The sequence below is a fragment of the Podarcis melisellensis genome, assembly GCF_964234715.1.
Source record: "Podarcis melisellensis genome assembly, chromosome: Z".
Lineage (NCBI taxonomy): Eukaryota > Metazoa > Chordata > Lepidosauria > Squamata > Lacertidae > Podarcis > Podarcis melisellensis.
In genome coordinates, this window is record NC_138547.1 from 31,374,732 (window position 1) to 31,402,082 (window position 27,351).

General features: G+C 46.0%; 2 protein-coding genes across 6 annotated transcripts in view; both read right to left on the reverse strand.

Moving 5' to 3' along the window:
- Window positions 1-1,562: 1,562 nt before the first annotated feature.
- On the reverse strand, window positions 1,563-10,622 carry LOC309362031 (uncharacterized protein). Its single transcript, XM_081897516.1, has 4 exons — window positions 10,355-10,622; window positions 7,945-8,285; window positions 4,383-4,512; window positions 1,563-1,795 (listed from the first exon to the last, which is right to left on the reverse strand). The coding sequence occupies exons 1-4, from the start codon at window positions 10,492-10,494 to the stop codon at window positions 1,780-1,782; spliced, it is 627 nt and encodes a 208-aa protein (XP_081753642.1). The 5' UTR covers window positions 10,495-10,622; the 3' UTR covers window positions 1,563-1,779.
- Window positions 10,623-12,273: 1,651 nt separating this feature from the next.
- F8 (coagulation factor VIII) overlaps window positions 12,274-27,351 on the reverse strand; it is an 82,604-nt gene continuing 67,526 nt past the window's right edge. For all 5 annotated transcript variants that reach the window (XM_081897294.1, XM_081897293.1, XM_081897296.1 and 2 more), the window contains 6 exons: window positions 27,159-27,244; window positions 22,794-22,949; window positions 17,647-17,791; window positions 16,860-17,008; window positions 14,595-14,771; window positions 12,274-13,778 (listed from right to left, as the gene is read on the reverse strand). In XM_081897294.1, coding sequence (XP_081753420.1) covers window positions 13,623-13,778; window positions 14,595-14,771; window positions 16,860-17,008; window positions 17,647-17,791; window positions 22,794-22,949; window positions 27,159-27,244 — 869 coding nt within the window. In that variant the 3' untranslated portion in view covers window positions 12,274-13,622. The remainder of the gene's footprint in view (window positions 13,779-14,594; window positions 14,772-16,859; window positions 17,009-17,646; window positions 17,792-22,793; window positions 22,950-27,158; window positions 27,245-27,351) is intronic.

Below are 27,351 nucleotides of genomic sequence, written 5' to 3' on the forward strand. Positions count from 1 at the left end.
AACAATGAGCCATGTACTGTACTGTACTTACTGGGAGAAAGTCCCATTTAATTCAGCGGGGCTGCAAGGAGAAACTGAGTGCATTAGCACTCAATATTCCAAGACCTACTGCCTCCAACTGTGGAGGGAAGAACATAGTCACCAGTTTTAGTAGTCATTGGCTGGTCCATAAATCTGCCTAATATCTTTTAAAGTCATCCAAGTTGGTAGCATTGCAACCTCTTGTGGGAATGAATCCCATAGTTTAACTATGCACTGTGTAAAGAACTTTTGTGTGCTGTGAACCTTCCAGCTTGTGCAAGTCATCACTTGATGTTGGACTGTTATCAGGTGCTAAGTATTGTATGCCTGTGGGAACAGGGCCCTTTTCCCAAGGAAATGTTGAAATGTTCCCCAGCTTGCTTTTGGTATAATATCCTTATTTGGTATAATGACCTTATTGAAACAAAGGGAAACTGAAATGTAAAACTGCTGAATTATAATTAAAGAGATTTAACACTATCACTTGTGGATTAAATAGGGACAATGGATCTTTATCAGCTTACATGTGTAAACTGGCTGACCAGCACCCTGCATGGATTATCCTTCCTGCATGTGATGAAGAGGGCTCTAGTCCCCCAAAATTTATTCTATAATAAATTAGTTTAGTCTTGAGGGACCCCCAAGGCTCTCTTCTTCTTGTTGTTGTTCATTTTGTAGTTCATTTCCATCATTCCATAGTTCATTTGTAAAAGCTGCGCTGCAGAAAAAAATAGTTTTCGATCCATGGGGAAACTTCCATCTTTTTAAGCTATAGAAAAGTATGCATGCTTTCATAATCCTGAAATGGAAAACTTGATCCTTTTTCATTCACCATTTCCATGTATTAATCTTCCTCCACCCCAAAAGCAGTGTAATAAGCATGCATAACAAGCCCAAATTGGTGTACAGTTGGTATATTTTGCACAGAGTACAACAGCCCCCAGCAAGGAACTGCAAGCCTGTGAAACCACTTTCTCCACACCTGGGAGCTGTTGCAACTGCGACAGTTGTGATACAGCAGGTAACGGGAGAGCCACGCAGCTTCCTGTTTGCCAGGTACTCTTGGGGTTTTGGCTGGGCCTCAAATGCCCAGTGGTGGTGCAGTTAGGTGATATTAATTACTAGGCTTATTGTTCTTATGGGAATGTATTTTTAGATGGCAATGTGCATTACTTCCCTTACTTCAAAATGCAGTAGACAGCCATTTGAGATCCTCCTCATCCCCCTAAGTAGGGGCTTGGTTTCTGCCCCAAAAGCCTCTCCTGATAACCATGCAACAATTGCCATAATTAGTATGAATCACAGAATTGTAGAGTTGGAAGAGACCCTGAGGATCATCAAGGCCAACCCCTTGCAATGTGGGAATATGCAGCTATTCCATATGTATGAGGAGATTAACAGGAACAGTCACAACAGCATTCTAAAGTCCCAGTCCTTTTCAAAATATGCATACAAAACATATACCGTATATTGATGACCTGATTTCCTGATTTCTTACCCTTTGTGATCAGCCTAACAACCACAGTTTATGCAAGCATTGCTGCATGTGAAATGACAACATTTATTCAAAAGGAGTAACAACAGTAGTTTGTTTGGTTTCCCACCCCCACCCCCCTCTGAATAATCAGATCAGGTAATGTGACCATCCAGGATTTTGCTGAGATTAGTGATGGGGCTGAGTTTTCAAACCTGGTGAAGGATCACAAAGATATTCAAATGGATGGCTGAAATATGCTGATCGCCTCCGGCAGCACCTCCTTAATCCATAAGGACTCTGGAAAACACACACAAAAGGCCACACTGATGAAAAATGCATTTGTGTATGCGTAAATGGACTATAAAAAGAATAGAAACTGATTGCCTAAGAAAAAGCAGGAACCCCCAGAATTGTGGAAATACACAGAAGAGTGAAGGCAGTGTTCTTTATTTTACCAACTCCTTCCAAACCACACTGTCAGTGCCGGATTTATGTATAAGTTAAACAAGCTATAGCTAAGGGCCCCACTCTCTTGGGGCACCCCAAAAAAATGAAAGGGGAAAAAACCTGGATGTACATTTCCAAAATATAAGATAAGTTCAACATATACTTTGATAAAATACATATTTTGTTATGTGCAATTGGCTACAGATACCTATTAGGTCCATAAATTACCATATAGCATATACAGTGGTACATTGGGTTAAGAACTTAATTCATTCTAGAGGTCCGTCCTTAACTTGAAACTGTTCTCAACCTGAGGTACCACTTTAGCTAATGGGGCCTCCCACCCCCGCCGCCACCCCGCCGCACGATTTCTGTTCTCATCCTGAAGCAAAGTTCTTAATCCAAGGTACTATTTCTCAGTTAGCGGAGTCTTTAACCTGAAGCGTCTGTAACCTGAAGCATCTGTAACCCAAGGTATCACTATATTCAACACAAAAAAACAGTGACAATTTGTTGACAAAGGACAGCTGGACATATAAAGGGCCCCATTACCTTCAGTAGCTTAGGGCCTCATCAAACCTAAATCTGGCCCTGCACACAGTACTGAAAACTGGCAGAACTTAGAATGCAGCTGTCCCCCATCTTATACTGGTGCTGCTCGTTTTTTCCTGCTTAAATGCAGAACCTTGCATTTCTCCATACTGAAATTCATTTAGTAAGTTGGGGCCTGGTTCTTCAATCTGTCAAGGTCATCTTGAACCCTAATTATTTCTTCTGCAGTATTTCCTACCCCTCCCGGTTTTGTGTCATCTGCAAATTGAATGAGCAGTACCCCCTCAATTCCTTCACTTAAGCCATTTATAAAGACGTTGAACAACTATGGGCCCAGGACAGAACCCTGACGAGGAGCAATTAGCAAGCACTCTTTAGGCTCTGTCGGTCAACCAGGTACAAATCCACCTTATAATTACCTCATTTAACCCACATTTTACCAGCTTCCTCGCAAGAATACAATATCATGGGGGACTTTGTCAGAAGCCTTACTGGAATCAAAATTCACTGTGTTCACGGCATCCCCCAGCGCTATTCAGATAAAAGCAAAATAAGACCCCCTCCCTTGTACTCTGAGAAAACAAAAGCCTTTTGCTGATTTTAATTTCTTTTTTTTTAATGTTTCACATACTCTATGTATCCAATTTAATACCCTGAAGTGGTTAACAGTAAAAATAAAGAAAAATTTTAAAAAATTGTGTGTGTGTTCAAGTTTCAAATCCAATCAATTACAACCCTATTCCCAGTGCTTTTTCTCTAGAAAAATAGGTGCCGGTACTCACCGTGAAGTTGTTACAGTACATGCCACACTTTTCTCCAACATACCCCTGAGTACCCCCTGAGGGAGAGAAAAGCACTGCCTATTCCTGAAACTAATTTGTTGAAACTGATTTTCATTTCTGAATATTAAATTGGGACCTGCTGGTGAAGGCAGGGTAATAAACGTAAGGATCATGACAACAACAATCTGCACTTAGAGAGCTCATTGAAAAAGTAAAGTCTTCACAAGGTACCAAAAATATAATAGAAATGGGGCCCAACTCCAATGGACTAGGGAAAAGTTCTAAAGGGTAGGGAACACCACATTACAGTAAAAGCCTAATTTCTACATTGCATGGGCAGATCATTTGATGTGATGATATCTGCAGGAGACCCTCTGAGTGCAAGGATAGGTAGAGTACATAAAGGCTGAGAAAATATTTCCTAAGAACACAGGGAGCTTCCTTATACGGAGCCAGACCATATACTGAGCACTGACTGGCAGTGGGTCTCCTGTGTTTTTGCCTCACTACCACCTTAGGGTCTTTTTCAGTTATATTTCAATATTCCCCACCACCATCTGCCTCTGTGAGCCACCCTCTCTCTGAAGGTGAGTGCTATTTAAAGCTGGTTACCAGAAAGGCAGCATTGACTGGTTGCCTCTGACTACAGACATCTGACAGAATTGCGCAAGAAGACAGTCTAATTGAGGAAGTTCAAGCCAGGGCAACCTTTGGACAAAGTTACTGCAGGTCATTCAGAGGAAAACAAGTTTCATATCTCAGGCCCATCTGCACTTACATTTAAATAAATATTATACCACTTTATACAATCATAGTTTCCTTCCACCCCTAAAAAAAAGAATTATGGGAGCTGTAGTTTATTAAGGATGCTGTGAATTGGTCCCTATTCCTTTCATAGAGCTACAATTCGCAGAATTTCCTGGGAAGAGGGATTGGCTGCTAAACCGCTCAGGGAACTGGACTGAACTGGACTCCCAATTCCCAGCAGCCCCATCTGATCAGAGAGTAGTAATCCAGCAATGGCTGGAGGGTCTACAAGGCCCTCATCCCTGCCTTAGTTCAGACATTGGGAGGTGAAATAAATCCCTTGCCATAACACTTACGTGGCACAGCAGAGAAGGAACAGGATCCCCAAAGCAGCCGGGAAGGCGTACAGAGCCGATCTTGGAAAAGAGTGGAAGACATGAGTCCAGACATCATCCAGGTAATCTGACAGCCAGGACCGGCGAACACCTGCGGAGGAGACAGTGAAGGCACAAAAAATAAAACTGACAATGTGAGCAGACACAGGTCTCAGTGGCTCCCTGTGTGACCACTTTGGGTGGCTGGAAGAACTCACCTGAAGAACTCATGCTCCACCTGTGTGACCACTTTGGGTGGCTGGAAGAACTCACCTGAAGAACTCATGCTCCAGAGCTAGCTGGGAAGGAAATTTGATTCTGTTTGCATCTCTAGGTGATTCTAGAGCCTTTCTACCTAAATTTTATAGAAATTTATTCATGTATACAGCAGCAGCAAGAATGTTACTTGCCCAAAAATGGAAAGAAGAAGAAGTCCCAGCAAAGAATATGGATACAAAAACTTATGGAATATGGAGAAATGGTGAAACTTACCGGAATAATAATAAATCAAGATAACAATTTTTTTTATAAAAGAATGGAAATGGTTTATCAAATATTTGCAGATAAATTGAAAACAGATAAAAACACTGGCAGGATTATTGTAACAACCTGCAGCTACATAAGAGTGTATATATATATAAAGAAGATAAGTAAAGTTAAGTTAATTTGGATATGCAGAAGATATTAAAAATAAATTTAAGGAACCACAGAAAGAGGGGGAAGGAAGTCAAGTTTTAAAATGTCGAAATGATTGTAAAATCAGTGAAATGTATATATCTGAAAAGTATATAAAATAAAAAATTTGTAGGTGATTCTATCAAATTCAGTTTTTTTTAAAAAAAACTTATGATGAATTCTGATACAAAAGCTCTATGAGTGATCTAACATGGTGTTGTTGTTTTGTTCTGTTCTTTTCTTCTTCTTGGTGGTCTGTTTGTTACTTTTTGGTTATGGTATACTGTTTACTGAAAACAATAGATGTTTGTTTGCTTGATTTTTAACAAATTCTTTAACCCAAATTCTTCAGATTTCCTTGCCCTGCTCCACTCTCCATGCCCCATTCCATTCTTTTCCAGAGGTTTCTCAACCCATAGGAGTAGCTTTTGGCCTGGCACAAAGCAAAATAAGTGCACATTGCACAAGCAGAGTTCCACTAGCTCTTCTCTGGATTCAAACCATTGTTGTGGTGGTTTTTTTCTCTAGAACAGGCAAAAGGAGCTTAGTAGCAGAAGTATCATAGCAGCACCAGGGGATGGGTTGTGTATGTTCCTAATTATACATTTTCCTCAGAGAGATGTATTAATTCAGAGGCAGCCGTGGTGCCCTTCACATCTTTGTTGGGATCCCAGTTCCCATCGTCCCAGTCAGTGAGGCCAATTGATGGGGGTTTGGGGAGTTGTAGTCCGACAGCATTTGGAATGCACCATGTTGGCTACGCTTGTATTATTGACTGAAGATAGCTGCTGACTAGGGAAAGACACAAATACATCACTTGTGATTGCAGAATTCTGGACAGCCTCTTGTTTCTGGGGCTTTTATTTTTTAGTTTTTGTATTTTTTTAAAAACAGTATAAACTGCCCACCATAAAATATATTGTGGCAGTGGACAGAATAAATAAACAAACACAAGAAAACAAAGGTAAAAACGTGAAAGATAGTTTAAATCAATTACACTCAGGAAGAATTTTGGCCAACCTAAGCTTGGAACAGCCAGGGGATCAAAGCTCACTGAGTGGTTCCAACTGACAAACTAAAAATAAATTTCATGGTGTGTTTTTTCAGTATGAAAGTCAAAGTCTGGAAGAACTTTGACCCCTTATTAGTATCAGCATCTCAAGGAGGCAAAGGTTTTTTCGCAGAAGCAGTGCCTGAGATCCTTGATCTCATTTGCTGAGCCTTCAGATGTATTTATATAAAGTGTAGGCTTTAATTCTGAGCTCATATTCTTTGCACGTTCTTGACCAATATGGAACCCTAAGACAGAGCTGACCGGCCTCAGGCAGTAGATCCCACCTGTCAATGGTGGACCTACCCTCTGCCTGTTTGCCGCCACCACCACCTGCCTCCTTGAGTTGCCTCAGGTGGAGTGCAAGTAAGCAGCTCTGTGTGGGTGTGTGGCAGCAGGTGAGTGGATGGGCAGAGGCATTTTCAGTTTTGCTTAGGGCAGCAAAATGTCCTGGGCTGGCTGTGTGCCTAATAATAGCACACTGGAACTAGATTTCTTTACGGGGGTGGGGAACCTGCAGACTACACTGCTGGACTACACTGCCCATCATCCTGGACAATTGCACACTCTGGCTAGGGCTGATCCAAGCTGTGGAGTCCAGCAGCATCTGGAGTCAAAGGTTCTCCACTGACACCTTGCAAAACTTCCTGGTCTAATTGTTTTACCTCCTCTCTTAATAGTTATGCTGTTTAATTGGCTTGCTTTGAGGCACATTTTGTTTTCAGTGCTTTATTTTGTATTTTAATGATGTGTTGCCTTTTCAACTGATTTATAAAATCTAAACTGGAGAACGACCATAGCTTAGTGGCAAAGTATTTGCTTTGCACGAAGGTTTCAAGTTGGCATGAAGAAGGTTTGATCCCCGCACCGCCAGGTAGAGCTGTGAATGTTCCTTGCCTAAAACCCTGGAGAACAACTACCAGTCAGTATAGACCAGTGTTCTTCAAACTTAGGTGCCTGTATATTATTGCATTACAACTTCCCGTGGTCTTAGCCAGTGGTCAGGTAAGGTGGGAGTTGCACCTGAGGTTGAAGAACAGTGCTACAGTCAGTGAAATTGCAGATAATTGAAACACATTGAAAAGCCTGCAAGCACCCCAATCTGCCCGCGTTCTGCCTTTCCGGTGATGTTTCCATGACATCTTTATGATGTCTCTGAGTCACTTCTGGGTTCAGCGTGATGTATGTGATCACTCACATAACGGATGCGGGTAAACTTTAGGCTGCTTCTATAGAAAATACTGAGCTAGATGGGCCAATGGGTCTGACTCAGTATAAAAGGTAAAGGTAAAGGACCCTTGGACGGTTAGTGCAGTCAAAGGCGACTATGAGGTTGCGGCGCTCATCTCGCTTTCAGGCCAAGGGAGCCGGCGTTTGTCCATAGATCACGTGGCCAGCATGACTAAACCACTTCTGGTGCAACAGAACACTGTGACGGAAGCCAGAGTGCATGGAAACGCCATCTACCTCCCGCCACAGAGGTATCTATTTATCCACTTGCACTGGCATGCTTTCAAACTGCTAGGTTGGCAGGAGCTGGGACAGAGCAACAGGAGCTCACCCCGTTGCGGAGATTCAAACCGCCAACCTTCTGACTGGCAAGCCCAAGAGGCTCAGTGGTTTAGACTACAGTGCCACCCACATCCCATCAGTATAAAGCCTACGGTTCTGTGGTTTATACCTGTAAACCACTTGGAAGTCATTTGGGCATGAAAGCAGCATCTAAATTAATAAACAATGAACAAATAATAAGACAACTATGCAATTTTCTCACTAATGATCATGTGGCTGTTTTTCAAATAAAATTTAAAAACTTACGATGAATTTCAAGGCCCAGATCCAATTTCTTTGTGTTCGGCTGCAGAGACAGAGGAGGCCTCCTGATTTGTCTTGAAATGGTGTGCCTTCTAAACCCATTGAGAGTGACAAATGCACGGGAAATCCTTGGAGGGGAGTAGATGCCCTGGATGCAGGAGGTACAAACTGCCAGGCACAGCATGTGGGCATGCACTATTTTGTGCCGTGTCAAATCCATGGCTTTCACAGACTGCAGGGATTCTGTCAAGCCTAGTGATTTCTCTGGACTGTACACACAAAACATAAACACACATACAGCCGTCTTGGCTGAGCAAACCCCCGTCTTTTGAGGCCAGAAGAATCTAAAAAACACAAGCATGGAAGGTAGGAGGAGATGAGGGAAAGGACAAATGATAAGATGCAGCAACTGCCACATGGTAGACATAGCCAGATTCTCTCCTGCTCTTCTAGAGGGTAGGACTCCAATCAATAGATTCAAGTTACAAGAAAGGAGGCTCCTACTAAACATTAGGAAGACAGACCCTCCAAGTGTCCCTGATTTAGAGAAGCCGTCCCTGTTTCTGATTGGATCCTGGAAAATCCCGCTTTTCCTTAGGATGTCCCTATTTTCATTGTAGAAATTTTGGAGGTTATGGAGTTATTCGACTCCCAAGCTGTCTGAAGGCAATCCTGTACAGTGGTACCTCGGGTTACATACACTTCAGGTTACATATGCTTCAGGTTACAGACTCCGCTAACCCAGAAATAGTACCTCAGGTTAAGAACTTTACCTCAGGATGGGAACAGAAATCGTGCTCTGGCGGCGTGGCGCAGCAGCAGCAGGAGGCCACATTAGCTAAAGTGGTGCTTCAGGTTAAGAACAGTTTCAGGTTAAGTATGGACATCCAGAACGAATTAAGTACTTTACCCGAGGTACCACTGTATAGGGAAGTGGTGTTTTTTTTAAAAAAATGGGCAGCTTCCAGCACATATAAAAACATAGTAAAACATCAAACCTTAAAAAGCTTCCCTATACAGAGCTGCTTTCAGATGTCTCCTAAAGGTCTGTCTGCCAAGGGCCTGAAGGGCTCTGCCCCTGGCTTGGGGTGGGCCTTGACAGGCTTCACAAGGACTGCGGCTGCTGCTTAGCAAAGAAGGCTCCTCTTTTAAATCGTTTTTAATTTTTATCTGTGTTGTTTTAAATGAGACCATCTTGGCTGTGAGCCCTGGAAGATCTGCACCCTGCCTTGTTGGCCTTTCCCCATGTGGCCTGGGAAAGTAGAGTGCTGACTGACTCCAGCTACAAAAGCTGAGGCATATTTGGATTATTGGGCTAATAATAATAATAATAATAATAATAATAATAATAATAATTTATTTATACCCCGTCCATCTACCTGGGCTTCCCCAGGAACATTCTCTTGACTTCCACGCATCTTTGCATGCTGACAGGCCTCTGCAAAAATCACTTTTTGTGATTATTTGCAGCGTTTATAATGGTGTCTCGTGTTGTATTGTTGTACACCATCCTGATATCTTTATGATATGAATCATACAATAATATTCTATGCAAGAATATGAAGCTGTCCCATATGGGGATCAAACCTGCAACCTTGGTATTATCAGCACTATGCTCTAACCAACTGAGCTATTCAGTCCTTAAAAGAACCTGAGGCTCCCATGTGACAGGTGGAGATACTAACCACTATTTTAAAAAATAAATATTTTCTCCTCCCAATCTGGCAAGCTTTAAACACCAGCAAATAATTTCCTTTTAAAGTATTTCTGCACATTTATAAGCCTGTTGCTGTGTGGTATTAAGAAAAACCTGCTCACCCAGAAATCAGAACGTATCCATGGTTTGACAGGGCAATGTTCCTTTAATCCAGAGCAGCTCACAGGCAATCAACAATTTCCTTTCCATTGTCTTTCCATTGCCCTTATTTTACTGAGCAGATAGTGCTGCAGATACATCATTTGTCATAGAGGCAGGCACTTCACACCCCATTAATCGCTCAGTGGTGCAGAATGCAATTTGTTCCTCCTGAGACAGGCTTGATTTGAAGCAGTATTTGGCCTTGGAACATTTGGGCATGCCTTGGAACCTGTCCAGTTACATTACCTTGGAGGTGTTTTGCAATCTATCGCTTCCCCTCCCCCCCTTTTTAAAAAAGCCCAGCTCATCACAATACACATATATGCACACACTAAGATGCACACTGATTTTACACTTGTACAGTCACAATCACAGATTCCACGCACAGCTCTTGGGGCTACCAATAGCGGCTTTAAAACCACCTTTAATATGCTATTGATTTTGTAATAAGTGCTGGGCACTGAGCTGACACCTACATTATCAGATATAGCAGAGTCAGCCCTGGTTAAAAGGCACATAAGTAAACCCATGTTTTTAGTACTATGCTCAACATACCGTGATGCAGATGCCAGTGGAAAAACCCACAACCAGTGTCCAGCCTTGCAGAAGCCCTGCCTGATTTCCACAATATCCACACGGAACCAGACAACCTTTATGACATCACAGCTCTCAACTATATGGGAATACTGGTGCATGACCTCGAAAGGCACTCCTGTATCTTTAACAGCAACATTCCTGGGAAGATGTACAACACAATCCTATAAATGTCCACTTAGAAACATGGGTACTTTTAGGGGTAGTCCAGAGCACCTGAGCCCTGGGTCTTTTCCAATGGATCTCAGATCTACTGCAGCTTTCTCTCCCAGGGGCCATAGAGGCTTCGTCCCCCACAATAAAATATTTGATGGACACAAAGTTGATGGGCATTCCCATTCAAATAGTATGCATGCACTGTGTCATGTGACCAATTATGTGGGGCGGGGCTTACCTGGGTACCCACAATATTTTATTTAAGTTGGCACCCCTGTTTCCCTCCTTTCTTTACACCCCCCGAGTTTACTTTGCTTTATAGGGAAGTTAGGCTCACTCTAATAAACAGTGATGGCAAGAGCACAGCCACACCCAGTCTTAATTTCCCACATCCAGGTGTGGAAATTAATACACACAACTTTTATTCAAATTTATGTCATGGGCATGTGCCCCCCCCCCAAATCCTTCAGGTATTTTGCAAAGTTTGATGGGACTAACTCCCAGGAAAGTAGGAGCAGTTCTGTGGCCTTATTTATTGAGTCACTATATTAATAAAATTGTCTTTTAGCTATAATGGCTCTCAGAAGCAGCTTACATTAAATACACCCACTAAAACAATTCACAATAAATAAATAGTGTTGGGCTGTGTCTAGGGAACCCTGGGCTCAGGCAGAAAATTCACTACGGGGCCTTGGGTCACTCACTCTTAGCTAACCTATCTCGGTGTACTTAATTTACTTGTTGGAAAGTAAGAGTCATGTTCTTTAAAAAATGTCATTATCTTTAATTTTGTAGCAGCTAGGATAGCATTGACAAATGATTGGCAGCCTCTGCCCTGTTCCATTATGGAGCGTTGTACAGTCAGCTGTTTCACCAGGTAGCAGCCAAGGCTCCAGCGGGGGCTTTGGCACTCAGAAAACCAGCTGTTATGGATGCAAAGTATCCCTCTTGCCACAGTCTGCTGTTCCTTCTCATATGCCCAAGGACCACTTGTGTCCTAATGATAGTACTGTGGCCCTAAAGTCAACGTCAGAGGCCCTATTCTCTGCCCTATGACCTGTTACAATCTGATTGGCTGGTAACAAGGGCAGGGCCTTTTCAGTGCTGGCACCATGGTTGTAGAACTCCCTCCTAGGGAAATCTGTCAAGCCACCTTTTACACATGCTGCAAAAACCATCTTAGGCTTAAGCCTTATCGCCACTATGCCAGCTCTTAGATTCTCTTTTAAAACTTTTTATGCAGGTGGACTTGATGGTCACATCCACACCATACAGTTATAGCAAAGAATCATGGGAACTGTGGTTTGCCCCCTCATGGAGCTAGAATTCCCAGCACCCTGAACAAACTACAATTCCCAGGGGGCAAACTACTTTGTGGGAAACCATGTGCTTTAAATGACTGGTGTGTGTGTATATGACCAATGTTGTTCCTTTTCTGACTGCTTTTTTTGCTAGTACAACAAACAACGTGGGACACAGGTCTTTTGAAAGGTGGTGTGCAAATCAAGAAAAAAAATCAAATAAATCAAACATGTTTTGCCTCTCCAGTTATTTGAGATCCCAGGAGTTTATAGAAAATAACTATAAACTGCAGAAGGAGGCCTCCCTCACTAATTAATTATTACCTGCTATTAATGCTGACTGTGCTTGCAGCTAGGGCTTTTAATGCTGGGAAAGCTCAGGAATCAGTCAAGGGAGGAAAACAAGAGGAGAAAGTACAGATCTTAACAAGACAAGTGGTCTTTAATCATGAGGCACTGTTCTCTGACTACAGATACGCGCAGGTAGAAATCTGAAAACAGAAAGGCATAAAAATGCTTGACACGCTCACATTTTGTAACAACATCCAAAAGGATCTGAAAGTGTATGTCTTCTCCAGATGGAAAACAATGGTTAATATTGTGGAATTGGCTCTTATACAGCACAAAGAAGGAAGTGACTTGATAGGTTTATCAACTGTCCACCTTCATGTGATGGATGGTTTGAAACGGAATTAAGCAAATAATTGGAGACACCTGATTGCCCAACAGTGGAAAACAGGATGCTGGACTAGACTGACCTTTGGTATAATCCAGCAGGGCTCTTCTTATATTCTTATGTAGCAAATTCTAATTCAGGGGTGGAGAACCCGTGGCCCTCCAGATGTTGCTGGACTACAACTCCCATCATTCCTGACCATTAGCTGGGACTGATATGAATTAAAGTACAACAGCATCAGGGGTTGGGTGGGGGGCTATCCCTGTTCTACTGACTATATCTATTTCTGTCTATTTAGGACTCATTCACATTTTATATTTTAATGGGTTTTTATATTTTTCTCATAACACTGATGCTAGAAAATATTTCCTTATTTTACTCACCTTAATTCTATGCATATGTGGACCAAAATAGGATGCACATAGTTCTGTGGGCCTTACTTCCAAGTAACTGTGATTAGAATTACAGCAGGCAAACCAAATAATATGGCACTGATTACATGATTGAAATTCATATGTCTGGTTTTTAAAATTTTTGAAAGCAGCCATGGGGCCCCCAGTGAAGACCAGGCTCATTATGGGACATCTCACTCTCTCAGAATTGCCATTCATTCTAGGTGAGAAGTTGCCACTGGCATCATAAGAAGCTTTCATCATTGGGTGAATAAGAGCTCTTTTTTGAGGGCTGCAGCACTGCAGCGTGGAGAACCATCATTTTACCTCCTCCTTGTGTGCCACAGATCCAATCCTGATCTCCCGCCCCACACTCATAAACAACTGCTTTAAAAAACAACAACAACTAGACACATTAATTGCAAACACACAGTTAATATTACCTCTAGTTTAGCCCTAAGAACCACGATGCAGGTACGTATTGCAAGAAACAACATGTTTCCAGTAATCGGTGCAGAAGCATGAGCCTTACTATGATTTTTGTTTCTTATGCTACAAAAACATTATCAAAAATATATGGGTGACAGAAATCACTTTGCTCAAATGTCACTGATATAAACTTGTTCCAGCTGGCATGGCGTGGGTGGCTGGCACAAGGGCTGCTGAAAGTTCGCTGCATTGGCAAAAGTGCAGGTGCATCCAGGCTAGGCCATCTGCTGGGTGTCGCAGCCCAAAAACTCCATCCTCAGTGCAATGTGGTTATTCCAGCGGATAGGGTGTATCCTCAAATATTGAGCAAATAGCGGAGGGTCTAGGAGGTTCACCACTGGGCTGAAATGATCTTGATTTCCCTGGAAAATCTGAAAAGAAGGTGGGTGGGATAATTAATTCTTCCTTCAACCTCTCAAGCTGCTTAAAAAAGACAGTAAGTTTACAGGGGCTGGGTCAGGTCATTATTGGCACATAGCGGCCTTGGCCCCTTGTGGGACCCATTAGGGAAAGGTAAAGGACCCTGGATGGTTAAGTCCAGTCAAAGGCGACTATGGGGTTGCGGCGCTCATCTCACTTTTCATGCTGAGGGAGCTGGCATTTGTTCAGACAGCTTTCCGGGTCATGTGGCCAGCATGACTAAACCGCTTCTGGCGCAACAGAACACCGTGACGGAAACCAGAGCGCATGGAAACGCCATTTACCTTTCCACCGCAGCGGTACCTATCTACTTGCATTGGCATGCTTTTGAACTGCTAGGTTGGCAGGAGCTGGGACAGAGCAACAGAAGCTCACCCTGTTGCAGAGATTCAAACCGCCGACCTTCCGATCGGCAAGCCCAAGAGGCTCAGTGGTTTAGACCACAGTACCACCCACCCATTAATGACACCTGCCCAGGCTTCTCCTTCTAAAAAACTTCGGATGTCCAGGAACTACCCACAACGTCTCCAAAATATTGTTGTCTTACACTAGAGAGACAGCCATCTTAATTTTCCACAATGCTTTTTTTTTTTTAAAGCATGCTTAGTGTGCCATATAGTTTTGAGTTAAACAAGGAAATAAAATTGCCTCCCTGCCACCTACCCACCTGGAAGACATATAACATTCAAGTGAGAAAAACAAGGAAGCCGTCACTGGCTGGAATAAAGGAGCACAAGTGACACCCCAGAAGTGTAGGCCTTATTTACCTTCTCTTTCCCGCCTTGTAGGACAGAGGCCCAGTGCTTGCCATCCAGGCTGCTCAAAAGAGAAAATTCCTTCACAAACATTTTGGTGAAGGCAGACTTTGCACCTTGAGTCATCAACCCAGTCACCCGCATGGTCTTACGAAAGTTCACCTGAAGCCACTCTGCTGAGCTGTCAGCCTGCGGAAAAGACAGTGAGGCCTTCAAGTGCCTGTTGTTATGGCTGCCCTGGGACACTTCTTTAAACCTCTCTGGTTTTTCCCATTTTAACTTCAGTGCTCTTCAGCGCATTGCCCAACGAAAGATAGCAGGGTGAAAGGCCTGTGTCAAAGTGGTGCGTCTTCAAGCATACAAAATACTGTACAATGTAAGTACAACACATCTTTGTGGGGAAGAAATTCAAGAAATTAGGGAGCTGCCACAGAGAAGGCCCACTCCCAGGCCATGAGCCCATGAACCTTTTGAGGGTGGTGGAGCTAACTAGAGGCCCCCCTCTGCCGAGTTTAAAACTAAAGAGGATCTGTAGAGAAGGAGGCAGTCTTTCAGTATTGGCCACCTAAGTTATTTAAACATGAGTGTAAGCACCTAAAATTGGACCCAAAAATTAACCAGCAACCCGTTCAGTTATTTTAAAACAGGAGTCATATGAGTTCTATAAGGGAACTGCAGTCGGTAATCTGGCCACTGCATTTTGGAATGCTATCTTCGAGGGAAAGACCCACATAGGATGCAGTAATCCAGTTGGGAAGTAACCAGAGCATGGAATACTATAGCAAATTTGTTTCTGACCAAAAGGTGTCATAGCTGGCAAAATACATTCCTAGTCACTTGAGCCTCCAGTGACAGTGTTGAATCCAGGAGCACCCCCAAGCTACAGACCTGCCCCTTCCAGGAGAGTGCTGCCCTCTCCAAGGCAGGACATCCCTCTGCCTCGTGGACTCAAGGACTCACAACACCTCTTTCTTTTCAGGCTTCAGCTTCAATTTACTGGCCCACATGGAGTCCATTATTGCCTCCAGGTACTAGTCTAATACCTCAACCACCTCCAGACTCTTTTGAGAGGTAGTGGACATTCCTTCATTAGAGGTTTTTAAGCAGAGGTTGGCTGGCTACCGGTCATGGATGCTTTAGTTGAGATTCCTGCATTGCAGGGAGTTGGACAAGATGACAGTTGGATTCCTTCCAACTCTATGATTCTATGATTCTCCTGATTCAGATCAAAAAGGGAGGCAAAGCTGGGTGTTATCTACATATTGGTGACACCTCACTCCAAATCTTCTGATGACAGCTCCTAGCAGCTTCTTATAAATGTTAAATAGCATGGGGAACCGTTTTTTTTTAAGCCCTTCACAGCTTATGGTTGCAGCTTCTCCCTTATGTATATACCCTGAGAGATGGGCAAATATGCCCATTTTGATTTCCATATTTCCAGTCTTCACTTCTCCAAGTTTTCACATCAGTTTATGATTTTTTAAAAATCGAAATGTCCCCTAGAAATCAGTTTCTCCCAATATATACTTTTGTATGCACTTTGGCTAATGTACACATTTTTGCAAGAAATTTTCCCTATTACGGTATATTACATTTTGATATGCCATCATATTTAATTTTAGGTAAACTTTCCTCTAAAATAAGCATTTATGTATGCATTGGCTGGAGAACTGCATCACAAAATTCGGAAAAATGTGACTTTAGAAGGATAGCTGTTTTTCAGTAAAAACAGAGTGTGAATCAGATTGGTTTTGTTCAAATGCATGCAAATCAAATTCCTCTCCCACCTCTGGTTTCTACAGACACACACACACACACACACACACACACACACACACACACATATTCAGGGACACCTTCCAGGCACTCGAGGGCACAGAGCACAGCTGGGAAGGGAAGGAGCCGGGAGGTGGGATTTAAACAGGACTGCACTGCACATAGTCCACCACAGATAATCATAGAATTATAGAGTTGGAAGAGACCACAAGGGCCATCAAGTCCAACCCCCCTGGCTTCACACCACAATGCTTCATACCATCTCCAACTCAATGCTTTGCAACAGTCAGTTCACCCATTCACCTGCTAATCATACAATGCTGGAGCAGGATCAACAATTTAGAGCAGGAATGAGGAACCTGTGGCCCTCCAGATGTTGTTGGACTACAACTCCCATCATCCCTGACCACTGGCCATGCTGGCTGGAGCTGGTATGACACCAGGAGAGCCACAGGTTCACCAGCTCTGCCTTAGATCCTTCCTGCCCATGCACAAAATTACCTTTGGTCTCCAAGCATTGACTCTCCCATTCAAGTTAAGCCGGGCCAGAAAGGGGGACCAAGTGTAAAGCACATTGCTGATGTAGGAAGAAGCTGAGACCTGCTCATTGGAGATAGCATTGCTTTCCATTCCTAGTGGCATAGAGCAGCCTAGGAGAGAAAAGTGGAGAAACAACATGACCCTCACTTGCCCTCAAGAGCACTCTCCTTCCCACCCTGCCAAGGGAGGCCCTCAGTTCCTGAAGTGGCCCTGGCATACCTTCAAGTTTACATATGCCGTGATAGATGTAAATGCTCTTTGACCATTTGCCATGCACTGACATGGTTGTAAGAAACCTTATGTTGATTTACAACACTTCTTGTGGGTTAGAAACCAAGTCCTATGATGAATGGTTGAAAGAGCTGGGCATGTTAACCCTGGACAAGAAATAATTAAGGGGAGGCATGACTGATGGAGCAGACCTGTTCTCTGATGCTCCAGAGGACAGAAGGAAAACCAATGGGTGGAAACAGAAGAGAAACAGATTTCAGGTAAACATTAAGAGAAAGGGAAAGAGTTGTACAACAGTGGAACAGACCACCTCAGGAGGTGGTGAGCTCTCCTTCACTGGAGATATTTAAGCAGAGGTTGGACAGCCATCTCTCAAGGATGCTAGAGTTGCATCTTATATGGCAGATTCTTCAGTAGGCAAGGGGGGGGTGAAATAGAGGACCTCCAAGGTCCCTTCCACCTCTGCAATCCTATGGATTTTATGAATGTGAAGGATGAGGGGGCCTCACTGCCATACTGTTCAGGTCGCATCCGATGAGCTCCATGCGCAATGTGTTGCGGATGCTGAAGTGTGTCGGGTGGAGACGGATATAGCGGGCTACAATGGGAGGGTTAAAGCTGTTGTCTCTCACGCCTGCTGCATCCACGTTCCCAAAGAATATCTGCAGGCAAAGAGAGAAAAACACAGAGGTGGGAATGGAAGTTGTGATCAGGGGCTATGCAAAGCCTGCATGGAATCCACACTGGCACTGAAGGCAAGCTTCCCATATAAAAACAAAGAGAGGTTTTAGGAAGTCATGAAGTCAATAACACACACCCTTTAAAAATATTAATTTAACTGGAAGAGCAAGGGAAGGGCCAAAGTTCAGCAGCAGAGAACAAGCTTTTCTTACAAAAGGTCCTCAACTTAATATCTGTCATTGCTAAATATGTCTGAGAAAGACCCCAAGAGAGGAGCTGCCAGGCAGTGTAGACAATATTGAGCTAAATGGACTAATGCTCTGACTCAGTATAAGGCAGCTCTCTATATTTCACCTTTTTGCTCTCTATACCTAGTTTTGAGGCATCTTACATAGGTGGTGTGTGCTAAAAAAAAAAAAAATTCTATGCAAAGATAATCCAAATTATTTGCTAAGAAAAGCTGAATTCCTTCTAAAAGTATGCCTGTTCAGTACACTTGAATATTTCCCGTTTGGCCCAACTTATTCCAATTTTGCTGGTTGTAGAGAGGGGCAAAAAGCATTGATGCCCTGCTCCTGGTCACAGGTTTCTGAGAGAGTTCACTAGGAATTCCCTGCACATTTAAACATAGCCTATCACTACAGTCTTAAGGACTACAAACTTGGTGAGGTGTTTTGCTTTGCATTTAAGTTAAAGCTGAGGTTCTAAGGATGCTGAATCCTTCATAATATTACCACTGATGTTTGCACTTGTCTGGTACAAAGTGTGACTTGTGGAGTCCATGAAGCTCTGAGCAAGGTTAAAAATACCTGGGTGCATGACAATAACTGCAGTACCCTCTACATGTCTTCTCAGAAGTAAGTTCTGCTCAGCTTAAGAGAGCTTACTCCCTGAAAAGCGACTATGAAACTGCAGTCTAAAATTGTACATTTTTAAACTGCCCAAAGGAGAGTAAGCATTAACAAAATAAAGAAGTTAATATTCAATAGCTTTCTGGCATATGACTAGTCCTCACAAGTAAGTTCTGCAACTTCACGTGATTTCTTGAATGTATGAGGCGACAATCCTACATCTAAATCCTTTTACTAGGAAGTAAGTCTACTTGACCTCAGTGAGACTGACTGCTGAGTAAACATTAGATTGCACCACACATAGTGTGGGATAAGCAGTTGCATAAGTCTAATTAATGCATGAATAATACCATAGAGTAAGATGTCCTGCCAGGCTTAACCAATTTTGTAACCGTAGTCTACACGAGAAACTCAGCATGTGAGGAGGCTAACCTCTAATCTAGGAACTTTCACTACTTTGTAACTAAGCCAAGTTTTACTGCCTGTGCATTTTTTTCTTAGTGCTGTTTGGGAAAGCACATGAATCTTGGGAGAGTTTGTAAGTAAACCAATTTTAACTTACCAAACATATGGCCTTTTTCTACGATGAGGAAGAGGGAAACTTTGGAAAGAAACTTTTTTAAGGGGACAATTTTGGAACTCACTTTGAAGGGCATATTTTAAAAGTCTAGCAGCCTTTAATTTCTGCACTTTACTTTGCTGCACATTTTATGACTTTAAATCTCTGCTGGGATTCTCTCACCAAAGAGCACTTGCCCCAAACTTGGGTTTTGGAATCCAGGAACTCTCCTTTCTGTTACACCTGTTTTTTCCTTGAACCAACACTACAACTCATTACCCTCAACTCAAAGCTTTGCAAGTCAGCTCATCCATTCTTCTGTTAATTATAAAATATTAAGCAATCAACTAGAGCAGGGCTAGTGAATGTGCAGCCCTTCAGATGTTGCTGGACAACAGTTCACTTCATCCCTGACCATTGACCATGCTGGCTGGGAGTTGGAATCTAACACCTGAAGGGCTACCAGGTCCCCTCTCTTATCAATAAGAACCTGTACTTAACTTTAGTAATAATCTGGGAAGGTCATGTACATTCACATCATTCTATGCTTTGCATTGGGTAGAGATTCCCAGGGTCAAAGGGCTTGTATTTTTTTTTACTGATTGTTTGTCTTCAGGCTTTCTGACAGTGCAATCCTGCATATGTCTATTCAGAAGTAAGACACACTGAATTCAATGAAGTTTGCTTCCAAGTAATTGAAGTAAAGATTACAGCATAAGTTCTGCTTCTGCTTCTATTGTTCCAAAGTCCTAAATGTTAGCAAAGGCGCTTAAATAAGGCAGTTGGAGTTCAGAGAGAAAAATCCTGATAATACTTTACTAAGGAAATGGAGTAAAACTGCATATAATTTGAGGAGAAAGGTGAAACAGAGTTGTTTTGTCTTTCTTATTTCAAGCATTGTACATCACAGAGGGACATTCACCTAAACATACAGAAGGGAAATCCCTCAGGACTATACAGTGGTGCCCCGCAAGACGAATGCCTCGCAAGACGAAAAACCCGCAAGACGAAAGGGTTTTTCGGGTTTTGCGACGCTTCGCTAGACGATTTTCCCTATGGGCTTGCATCGCAAGACGAAAGCCCATAGGGAAATCTCGGGGACCTTTTTTTAAATGCTGGCGGTGGGGAGCAAAGCCTTTTTCCCCCCTCCGGACTTCAGAAGAGGTCCAGGAAGGCCGGCGGGGGCGAAAGGCTTTGCTCCCCACCGCCAGCATTTTAAAAGTGGTCCGGGATAGCAGGGAAGCGCTTCCCGCTATCCCGGACGGCTTTTGAAGGCAGGCAGGGGGGGCAAAGACTTTTGCCCCCCCCGCCCGCCTTGGGAAGAGGTCCTGGACCTCTTCCCAAGGCGGGCGGGGGGCAAAAGTCTTTGCCCCCCCTGCCTGCCTAACCGGGGGCTTTTAAATCGCCCCGGGACTGTCCGGGGCGATTTAAAAGCCCCCGGACGGCTTTTGAAGCCTCCCCCCGCCGCCCGGCATCGGGGCATCGTCCCGATGCCGGGCGGCGGGGCAGGAACGCCTCCCCCCACCGCCCGGCTTCGGGGCATCGTCCCGATGCCGGGCGGCGGGGCAAGAAAGCCTCCCCCCACCGCCCGGCTTCGGGGCATCGTCCCGATGCCGGGCGACGGGGCGAGAAAGCCTCCCCCCGCCGCCTGGCATCGGAACCATGTCCCGATGCCGGGCGACGGGGCGAGAAAGCCTCCCCCCGCCGCCTGGCATCGGAACAATGTCCCGATGCCGGGCGACGGGGCGAGAAAGCCTCCCCCCGCCGCCCGGCTTCGGGGCATCGTCCCGATGCCGGGCGGCCGGGCAGGAACGCCTCCCCCCACCGCCCGGCTTCGGGGCATCGTCCCGATGCCGGGCGGCCGGGCAGGAACGCCTCCCCCCACCGCCCGGCTTCGGGGCATCGTCCCGATGCCGGGCGGCCGGGCAGGAACGCCTCCCCCCACCGCCCGGCTTCGGGGCATCGTCCCGATGCCGGGCGGCCGGGCAGGAACGCCTCCCCCCGCCGCCCGGCTTCGGGGCATCGTCCCGATGCCGGGCGACGGGGCGGGAAAGCCTCCCCCCGCCGCCTGGCATCGGAACCATGTCCTGATGCCGGGCGACGGGGCGAGAAAGCCTCCCCCCGCCGCCTGGCATCGGAACCATGTCCCGATGCCGGGCGACGGGGCGGGAAAGCCTCCCCCCGCCGCCCGGCTTCGGGGCATCGTCCCGATGCCGGGCGGCCGGGCAGGAACGCCTCCCCCCACCGCCCGGCTTCGGGGCATCGTCCCGATGCCGGGCGGCCGGGCAGGAACGCCTCCCCCCACCGCCCGGCTTCGGGGCATCGTCCAGATGCCGGGCGGCCGGGCAGGAACGCCTCCCCCCACCGCCCGGCTTCGGGGCATCGTCCAGATGCCGGGCGACGGGGCGAGAAAGCCTCCCCCCGCCGCCCGGCTTCGGGGCATCGTCCAGATGCCGGGCGACGGGGCGAGAAAGCCTCCCCCCGCCGCCCGGCATCGGAACAATGTCCCAAAGCCCGGCGGCGGGGCGGGAAAGCCTGGGCGCGCTTGCAACTCTCCGCAAGGAGTGCGCTGCTTGCGGAGAGGTCCGCGCCTGTCCTGGACCTTTTCTGAAGGCAGGGGGGGGCAAAAGTCTTTGTCCCCCCTGCCTGCCTTCCCAGGGGCTTTTAAATCGCCCCGGACAGCGGAGAAGTCCTCCGCTGTCCCGGGCGATTTTAAAATGCCGCCCGCCAGAAGAGGTCGGGGGAAGGCGGTTTCCATAGGAACGCATTAATTGATTTTCAGTGCATTCCTATGGAAAACCGTGCATCGCAAGACAAAAAACTCGCAAGACGAAGAGACTTGCGGAACGAATTAATTTCGTCTTGCGAGGCACCACTGTACAGCAAATCAGGGCACCTTATACCTCAGTAAAGTTCATGCCATTCTGACTGGTTGCTAAGCAACACAAACACCACCCTTTAGGTAAAGGTAAAGGTACCCCTGCCCGTACGGGCCAGTCTTGACAGACTCTGGGGTTGTGCGCCCATCTCACTTAAGAGGCCAGGGGCCAGCGCTGTCCGGAGACACTTCCGGGTCACATGGCCAGCGTGACATCGCTGCTCTGGCGAGCCAGAGCTGCACACGGAAACGCTGTTTACCTTCCCGCTGGTAAGCGGTCCCTATTTATCTACTTGCACCTGGAGGTGCTTTCGAACTGCTAGGTTGGCAGGCGCTGGGACCGAGCAGCGGGAGCACACCCCGCAGCAGGGATTCGAACCGCCGACCTTTCGATCGGCAAGTCCTAGGCGCTGAGGCTTTAACCCACAGCGCCACCTGTGTCCCACCCTTTAGGTAGCTTACACCAAAAATTGAACAAACCTGTGAGCTACATACTGAATAATCTCTGCTATTTCACTTCCAATCCAAAGTGAAAAAATACATGTTTGCTATTGTATGTGCAATGGCAAAGTCTGCATATTGGGGGGGGGGGGGAATCAAGGTGAAATTTTGCTTTCCTTTGTGCCTTCTTCCTTTCCACTTTCTTTGCTCTCTGCCTTCTGGTTAGAGGAAGATGAGGGAGAAAAGGCACTCACCATCTTGGAGCTGGTGGCATTGCCTTTATAACACTTCCATTTCTCTCCATCACTACTGTAGAATATCTCAAACTGGGAGATGTAGAGGCTGGAGAACTTCTGCCGGGCTCCTTGTGTCTTTATCCCATGGATGATCTGTTCTCGTAGCAGGTCTACCTGGACAATAGAAAGCAGGAATTCACACCAAGTGAGACAATTGATTTTTGGAAGCTATGAGGGCCAGAGATAGCAGAGGGAGAGGGAGAGAGGTTGCTTCTCAGGGCAAATGAAACTGAGCTTGAAAGAGCAAAAGCTATGCATTCAGAAAGTTCCAGGTTCAATCCTTTACCAATGGAGGTGTGTCCATTAGGGCAAATAAGGCACTACACCACCAACTTCAGTCTCAATTTAATAAAGACTTTCTGATAGATCAGACACAAACAGTGAGGATGGGACATGTAACATCTAATTCCTTAAAAATCAGCACTGGCACACCAGTCCTTACTTGTATTCATTGTATACATACGATTGTGTATCATCTGACCCGTCTACTGCAATTACAGTGGTGCCCCGCAAGACGAACGCCTCGCAAGACGAAAAACCCGCTAGACGAAAGGGTTTTCCATTTTGGAGGCGCTTCGCAAAACGAATTCCCCTATGGGGTTGCTTCGCAAGACGAAAAAAATCTTGCATCCCCCCGCGGTTTTTTTTCGCTTTTTTCGCCCTTTTCTTAAGCTGCTAAGCTGCTTATCAGCTGTTCCGCTGATAAGCCGCTTAACAGCTGATCGCTGGAAGCCGCTTGACAGCTGTAGCGCTAATCCGCTAAGCTGTCAATGGGCTTGCTTCGCAAGACGAAAAAACCGCTAGACGAAGAGCCTCACGGAACGGATTAATTTCGTCTTGCGAGGCACCACTGTATTAAGTTTGCAGATGACACCACCATAATGGGTTTAATAACAGGTGGAGACGAATCAGCGTATAGAGAGGAGGTCCAAAAAATATCTACATGGTGCCTAGGGAAAAACTTGCACCTTAATATCAGCAAGACAAAGGAGATGGTGTTGAACTTTCAGAGGAAGAGAGGCGAACTAGTCCCACTGTACACCGGCGAGGGCTGTGTGGAAAGAGTCTCCTCCTTTAAATTCCTAGGAGTTTATCTCAGTGAAGACCTTACTTGGAAAATCAATGCAACCCAGGTGGTTAAGAAAGCTCAACAGAGACTCCATCTCCTCAGAGTACTGTGGAAGAACGATGTCAATCAACATTTGATGATCTCTTTCTATCGGTCAATAATAGAAAGTGTCCTTTCATACTGCATCACGGTGTGGTACGCTGGTTTGACATCATCTACAGTGGTGCCTCGCAAGACGAAATTAATTCGTTCCACAAGTTTTTTCGTCTTGTGAAGCATGGTTTCCCATAGGAATGCATTAAAAATCAATTAATGCGTTCCTATGGAGACCGCTTGCCAGGCTGGTGGTGCGGAGAAGGGCTTTTCTCCCCACTGCAAGCCTTCAGCACAGGTACGGGAACAGAGGGGAAGGCGCACAGCGCTTCTCCTCTGTTCCCAGGGCTTGCGGTGGGAGGAGGTGGGAACAGCATTCTGAATGTTGGCGGTGGGAAGGAAAACCCTCCTCCCACCGTGGGTCTTCAGGACAGCCTTCCGAAGGCTGGCGGTGGGGCGGAGAGACCTCCTCCCGCCGCCAGCCTTCAGAGCAGCCTTCCGAAGGCTGGCGGCGGGAGGAGGTCTCTCCGCCCCCCCGCCAGGCTTCGGAGGAGCCTTCCGAAGCCTGGCGGGGGGGAGGAGGTCTCTCCGCCCCACCGCCAGCCTTCGGACAGGTACGGGAACAGAGGGGACGGTGCGCAGCGCTTCTCCTCTGTTCCCGGGGCTTGCGGTGGGAGGAGGGTTTTTCCCGCCCACCGCCAACATTCAGAACAGCATTCTGAATGTTGGCGGTGGGAAGGAAAACCCTCCTCTCACCGCAAGTCTTCAGGACAGCCTTCCGAAGACTGCCGGTGGGGCGGAGAGACCTCCTCCCGCTGCCAGCCTTCCGAAGGCTGGCGTGGGGAGAAGGGCTCTCCGCCCCACCACCAGCCTTCGGAGGAGGTCCGAGGACAGTGGGGAAGACGCGCTGCGCTTCCCCGCTGTCCCGGAGATTTCCCTATGGGCTTTCGTCTTGCGAAGGAAGCCCATAGGGAAATTCGTTTTGCGAAGCGCCTCCAAAACGGAAAACCCTTTCGTCTAGCGGGTTTTCCGTCTTGCGAGGCGTTCGTCTTGCGGGGCACCACTGTAATAGGAAGTGCCTACAGAGGGTGGTGAATACACATATTATGGGCTGTCCCATGAATCTGCTGGATGAAATAGCGGAAGAACATTGCCTCAGGAGAGTGAGGAAAATTCTCAGGGATGATTCACACCCTGGCCGGCACTTTCTTGATCTCCTGCCCTCAGGCAGAAGATATAGAAGCATGATTAGTCACACCAACAGGGTAAAGAACAGCTTCTATCTGTGGGCTGTTAGGCTGCTGAATGAAAAGATAACAACAGCGCAACTGACTTTCAGGTTTGGTGTGTGTGTGTCAGTAAACAAGGGGAATGAAGACTAAAAGAGCTGAGTGGGGGGTGCTCGTGTAATCTCACTGTATTCAAGTTGTACAAGTGACAATAAAGTATTTCAATTTTCAATTCCTCCTACACCTACCTTCTTAGTTATGACTACCCAGTGGGTGGCCCTGCCCATCTGCTTCCTTCTCAGTCTCAGTGTTGCCCCTTGTAAAACTCAAGAGGGCAAACATTAGAATTATCTGGCTCTACTGTCATTGGCTCAAGCACTGCCTAATGTTGGTCTTCCTGCTTTCTTCCCCACCAGCCCGAGAGAGCACCAGCCACCACTGTCCTTGGTATCTTCGGATAGGGCTAGGAAAGATCCATGTTCAGGAAGAGAAGGCTGCCACTAATGTATACGTATATGTATACGTATATGTATATGTATATTTTGTGTGTGTGTGTGTGTGTCCCGCCTCTCCTTTTAAGGGGCACAGGGCAGCAAATTTCTGGGATTTAACAAAATCTATCTATCTATCTATCTATCTATCTATCTATCTATCTATCTATCTATCATCTATCATCTATCTACACACACACACACACACACACACACACACACCTCTAAAAACAAACTGCTTCACCCTGCCTATTCACAGGCAGCTCTTGTTCCTGTGGAGACATGAAGGGCTCACTGGTCACTACCTCATGACTGCTCATAGCCCATGGTTGTTTGTTCCTAGCCAGCGCATTGGGACTGGAAGGGCAGGAGGCAGGTTGCCCCACAGTAGCTGGACCCAGAAAGCCAATGACAGGCAGAACCAACTAATACTAGTTCTGTCCTCCTCCTCCTCCTCCCTACTGAGACTGAGGCAGAGGCAGTGCCCTATTTGCCGAATTGTACCTGCCTCCACTGCCAGCCACGATAAGGGAAGGAGGCACAGCAGGCCTCCCTCCTGAGGCAATTGTGGCAAGGGCAGAAGAGCTGCTTCTTTACACTTGCCCTCTCCAGGCATTTAGACTTACAGTTTCAGGTGCAGGGGGCAAGTCACGCTGAGCGTACAGAGCAAAAGGTCTGAAGGGAAAGAGGGAGGCTTCACATCTATATAGGCTCCATGCGATCTGGAACCCTGAGCAACTGGGGTATCAGTTTTCTTGGAAGCTTTGGCATGCAAAGGCTACATCCAGGCTTTTGCTCTGAATGTGCCAATGCCAGAGGAAAGGCTCAGAGGGCAGCCCCAGTCTCTTTACTCACGCATTCTCCAGAAATTTAAGTATAAAAACCTTACTCTGTTGAAGAGCTGTCTGTGAGTAAGTAGAATGCATAAAGATAGATAAGCTCACTAAGTCCACTCTCTCCCCGCTGCTGCTGCTGCTGCCGCCACCATCACTATCCCCCTTCCACAGTTAGTAAGCAACCATCACCATAAAGGAGTCTCCTGTACTCATGCAGGCTCCCTGTGTGATGCAGAACCCTGGAAAACCAGAGTTCTATCTCACCTAGGAGCATCCACAAGCATGGTTGGCTCTTCACTGTAAATGCTCACCCTCCAACTTGTGGAGTTATGGCACTTGCCCCCACTCATATGTTCTGCTAATTTGTGAGAATATAGCTCCTGAGTAGGGTTAGGCAGTAGTCTTAATCAAGTGTTAACACTTCCGTAGAAGGCATGAGAAAGGAGCCTGAATACGGCTCCTCTCTCTGGAATTAAAAACCTTTAGTGTCACCGTTGCCTGAGGCAGAGGCTAGTTTGAGGATTCTGCACCCCTCTGAGACTGGTGTTAGTGCTATTCACCTGCAAGATCTACGCCCCACCCCCCTCCTGATTAATAAATCCTACCTGGATCCAAGCGTTCTTTTCTGCAGTACTCCAGGCATTGATCGAACCAGATTTGTCAAGCCTGGCCAGGCTGGGGACCCACTGACCTTGGACAGGAAAAGTGAAGGAAGGAGGAATAGGTCTAGATTAGAAAACGAGCATTGTTGGGAAGGGAGCAACAGTATCTCTCTCTCTCAACAACAGGCTTTTTTCC

Coding starts and splice junctions, on each gene's coding strand:
- LOC309362031 (XM_081897516.1), bottom strand. CDS start 10,494: ATGCACCAGTATTCCCATATAGTTGAGAGCTGTGATGTCATAAAGGTT. Junction 8,286..10,354: donor CCACTGGCATCTGCATCACG/GTATGTTGAGCA, acceptor TGTGTTTTTTAG/ATTCTTCTGGCCTCAAAAGA. Junction 4,513..7,944: donor TCTGGGCCTTGAAATTCATC/GTAAGTTTTTAA, acceptor TCTCCTCCGCAG/GTGTTCGCCGGTCCTGGCTG.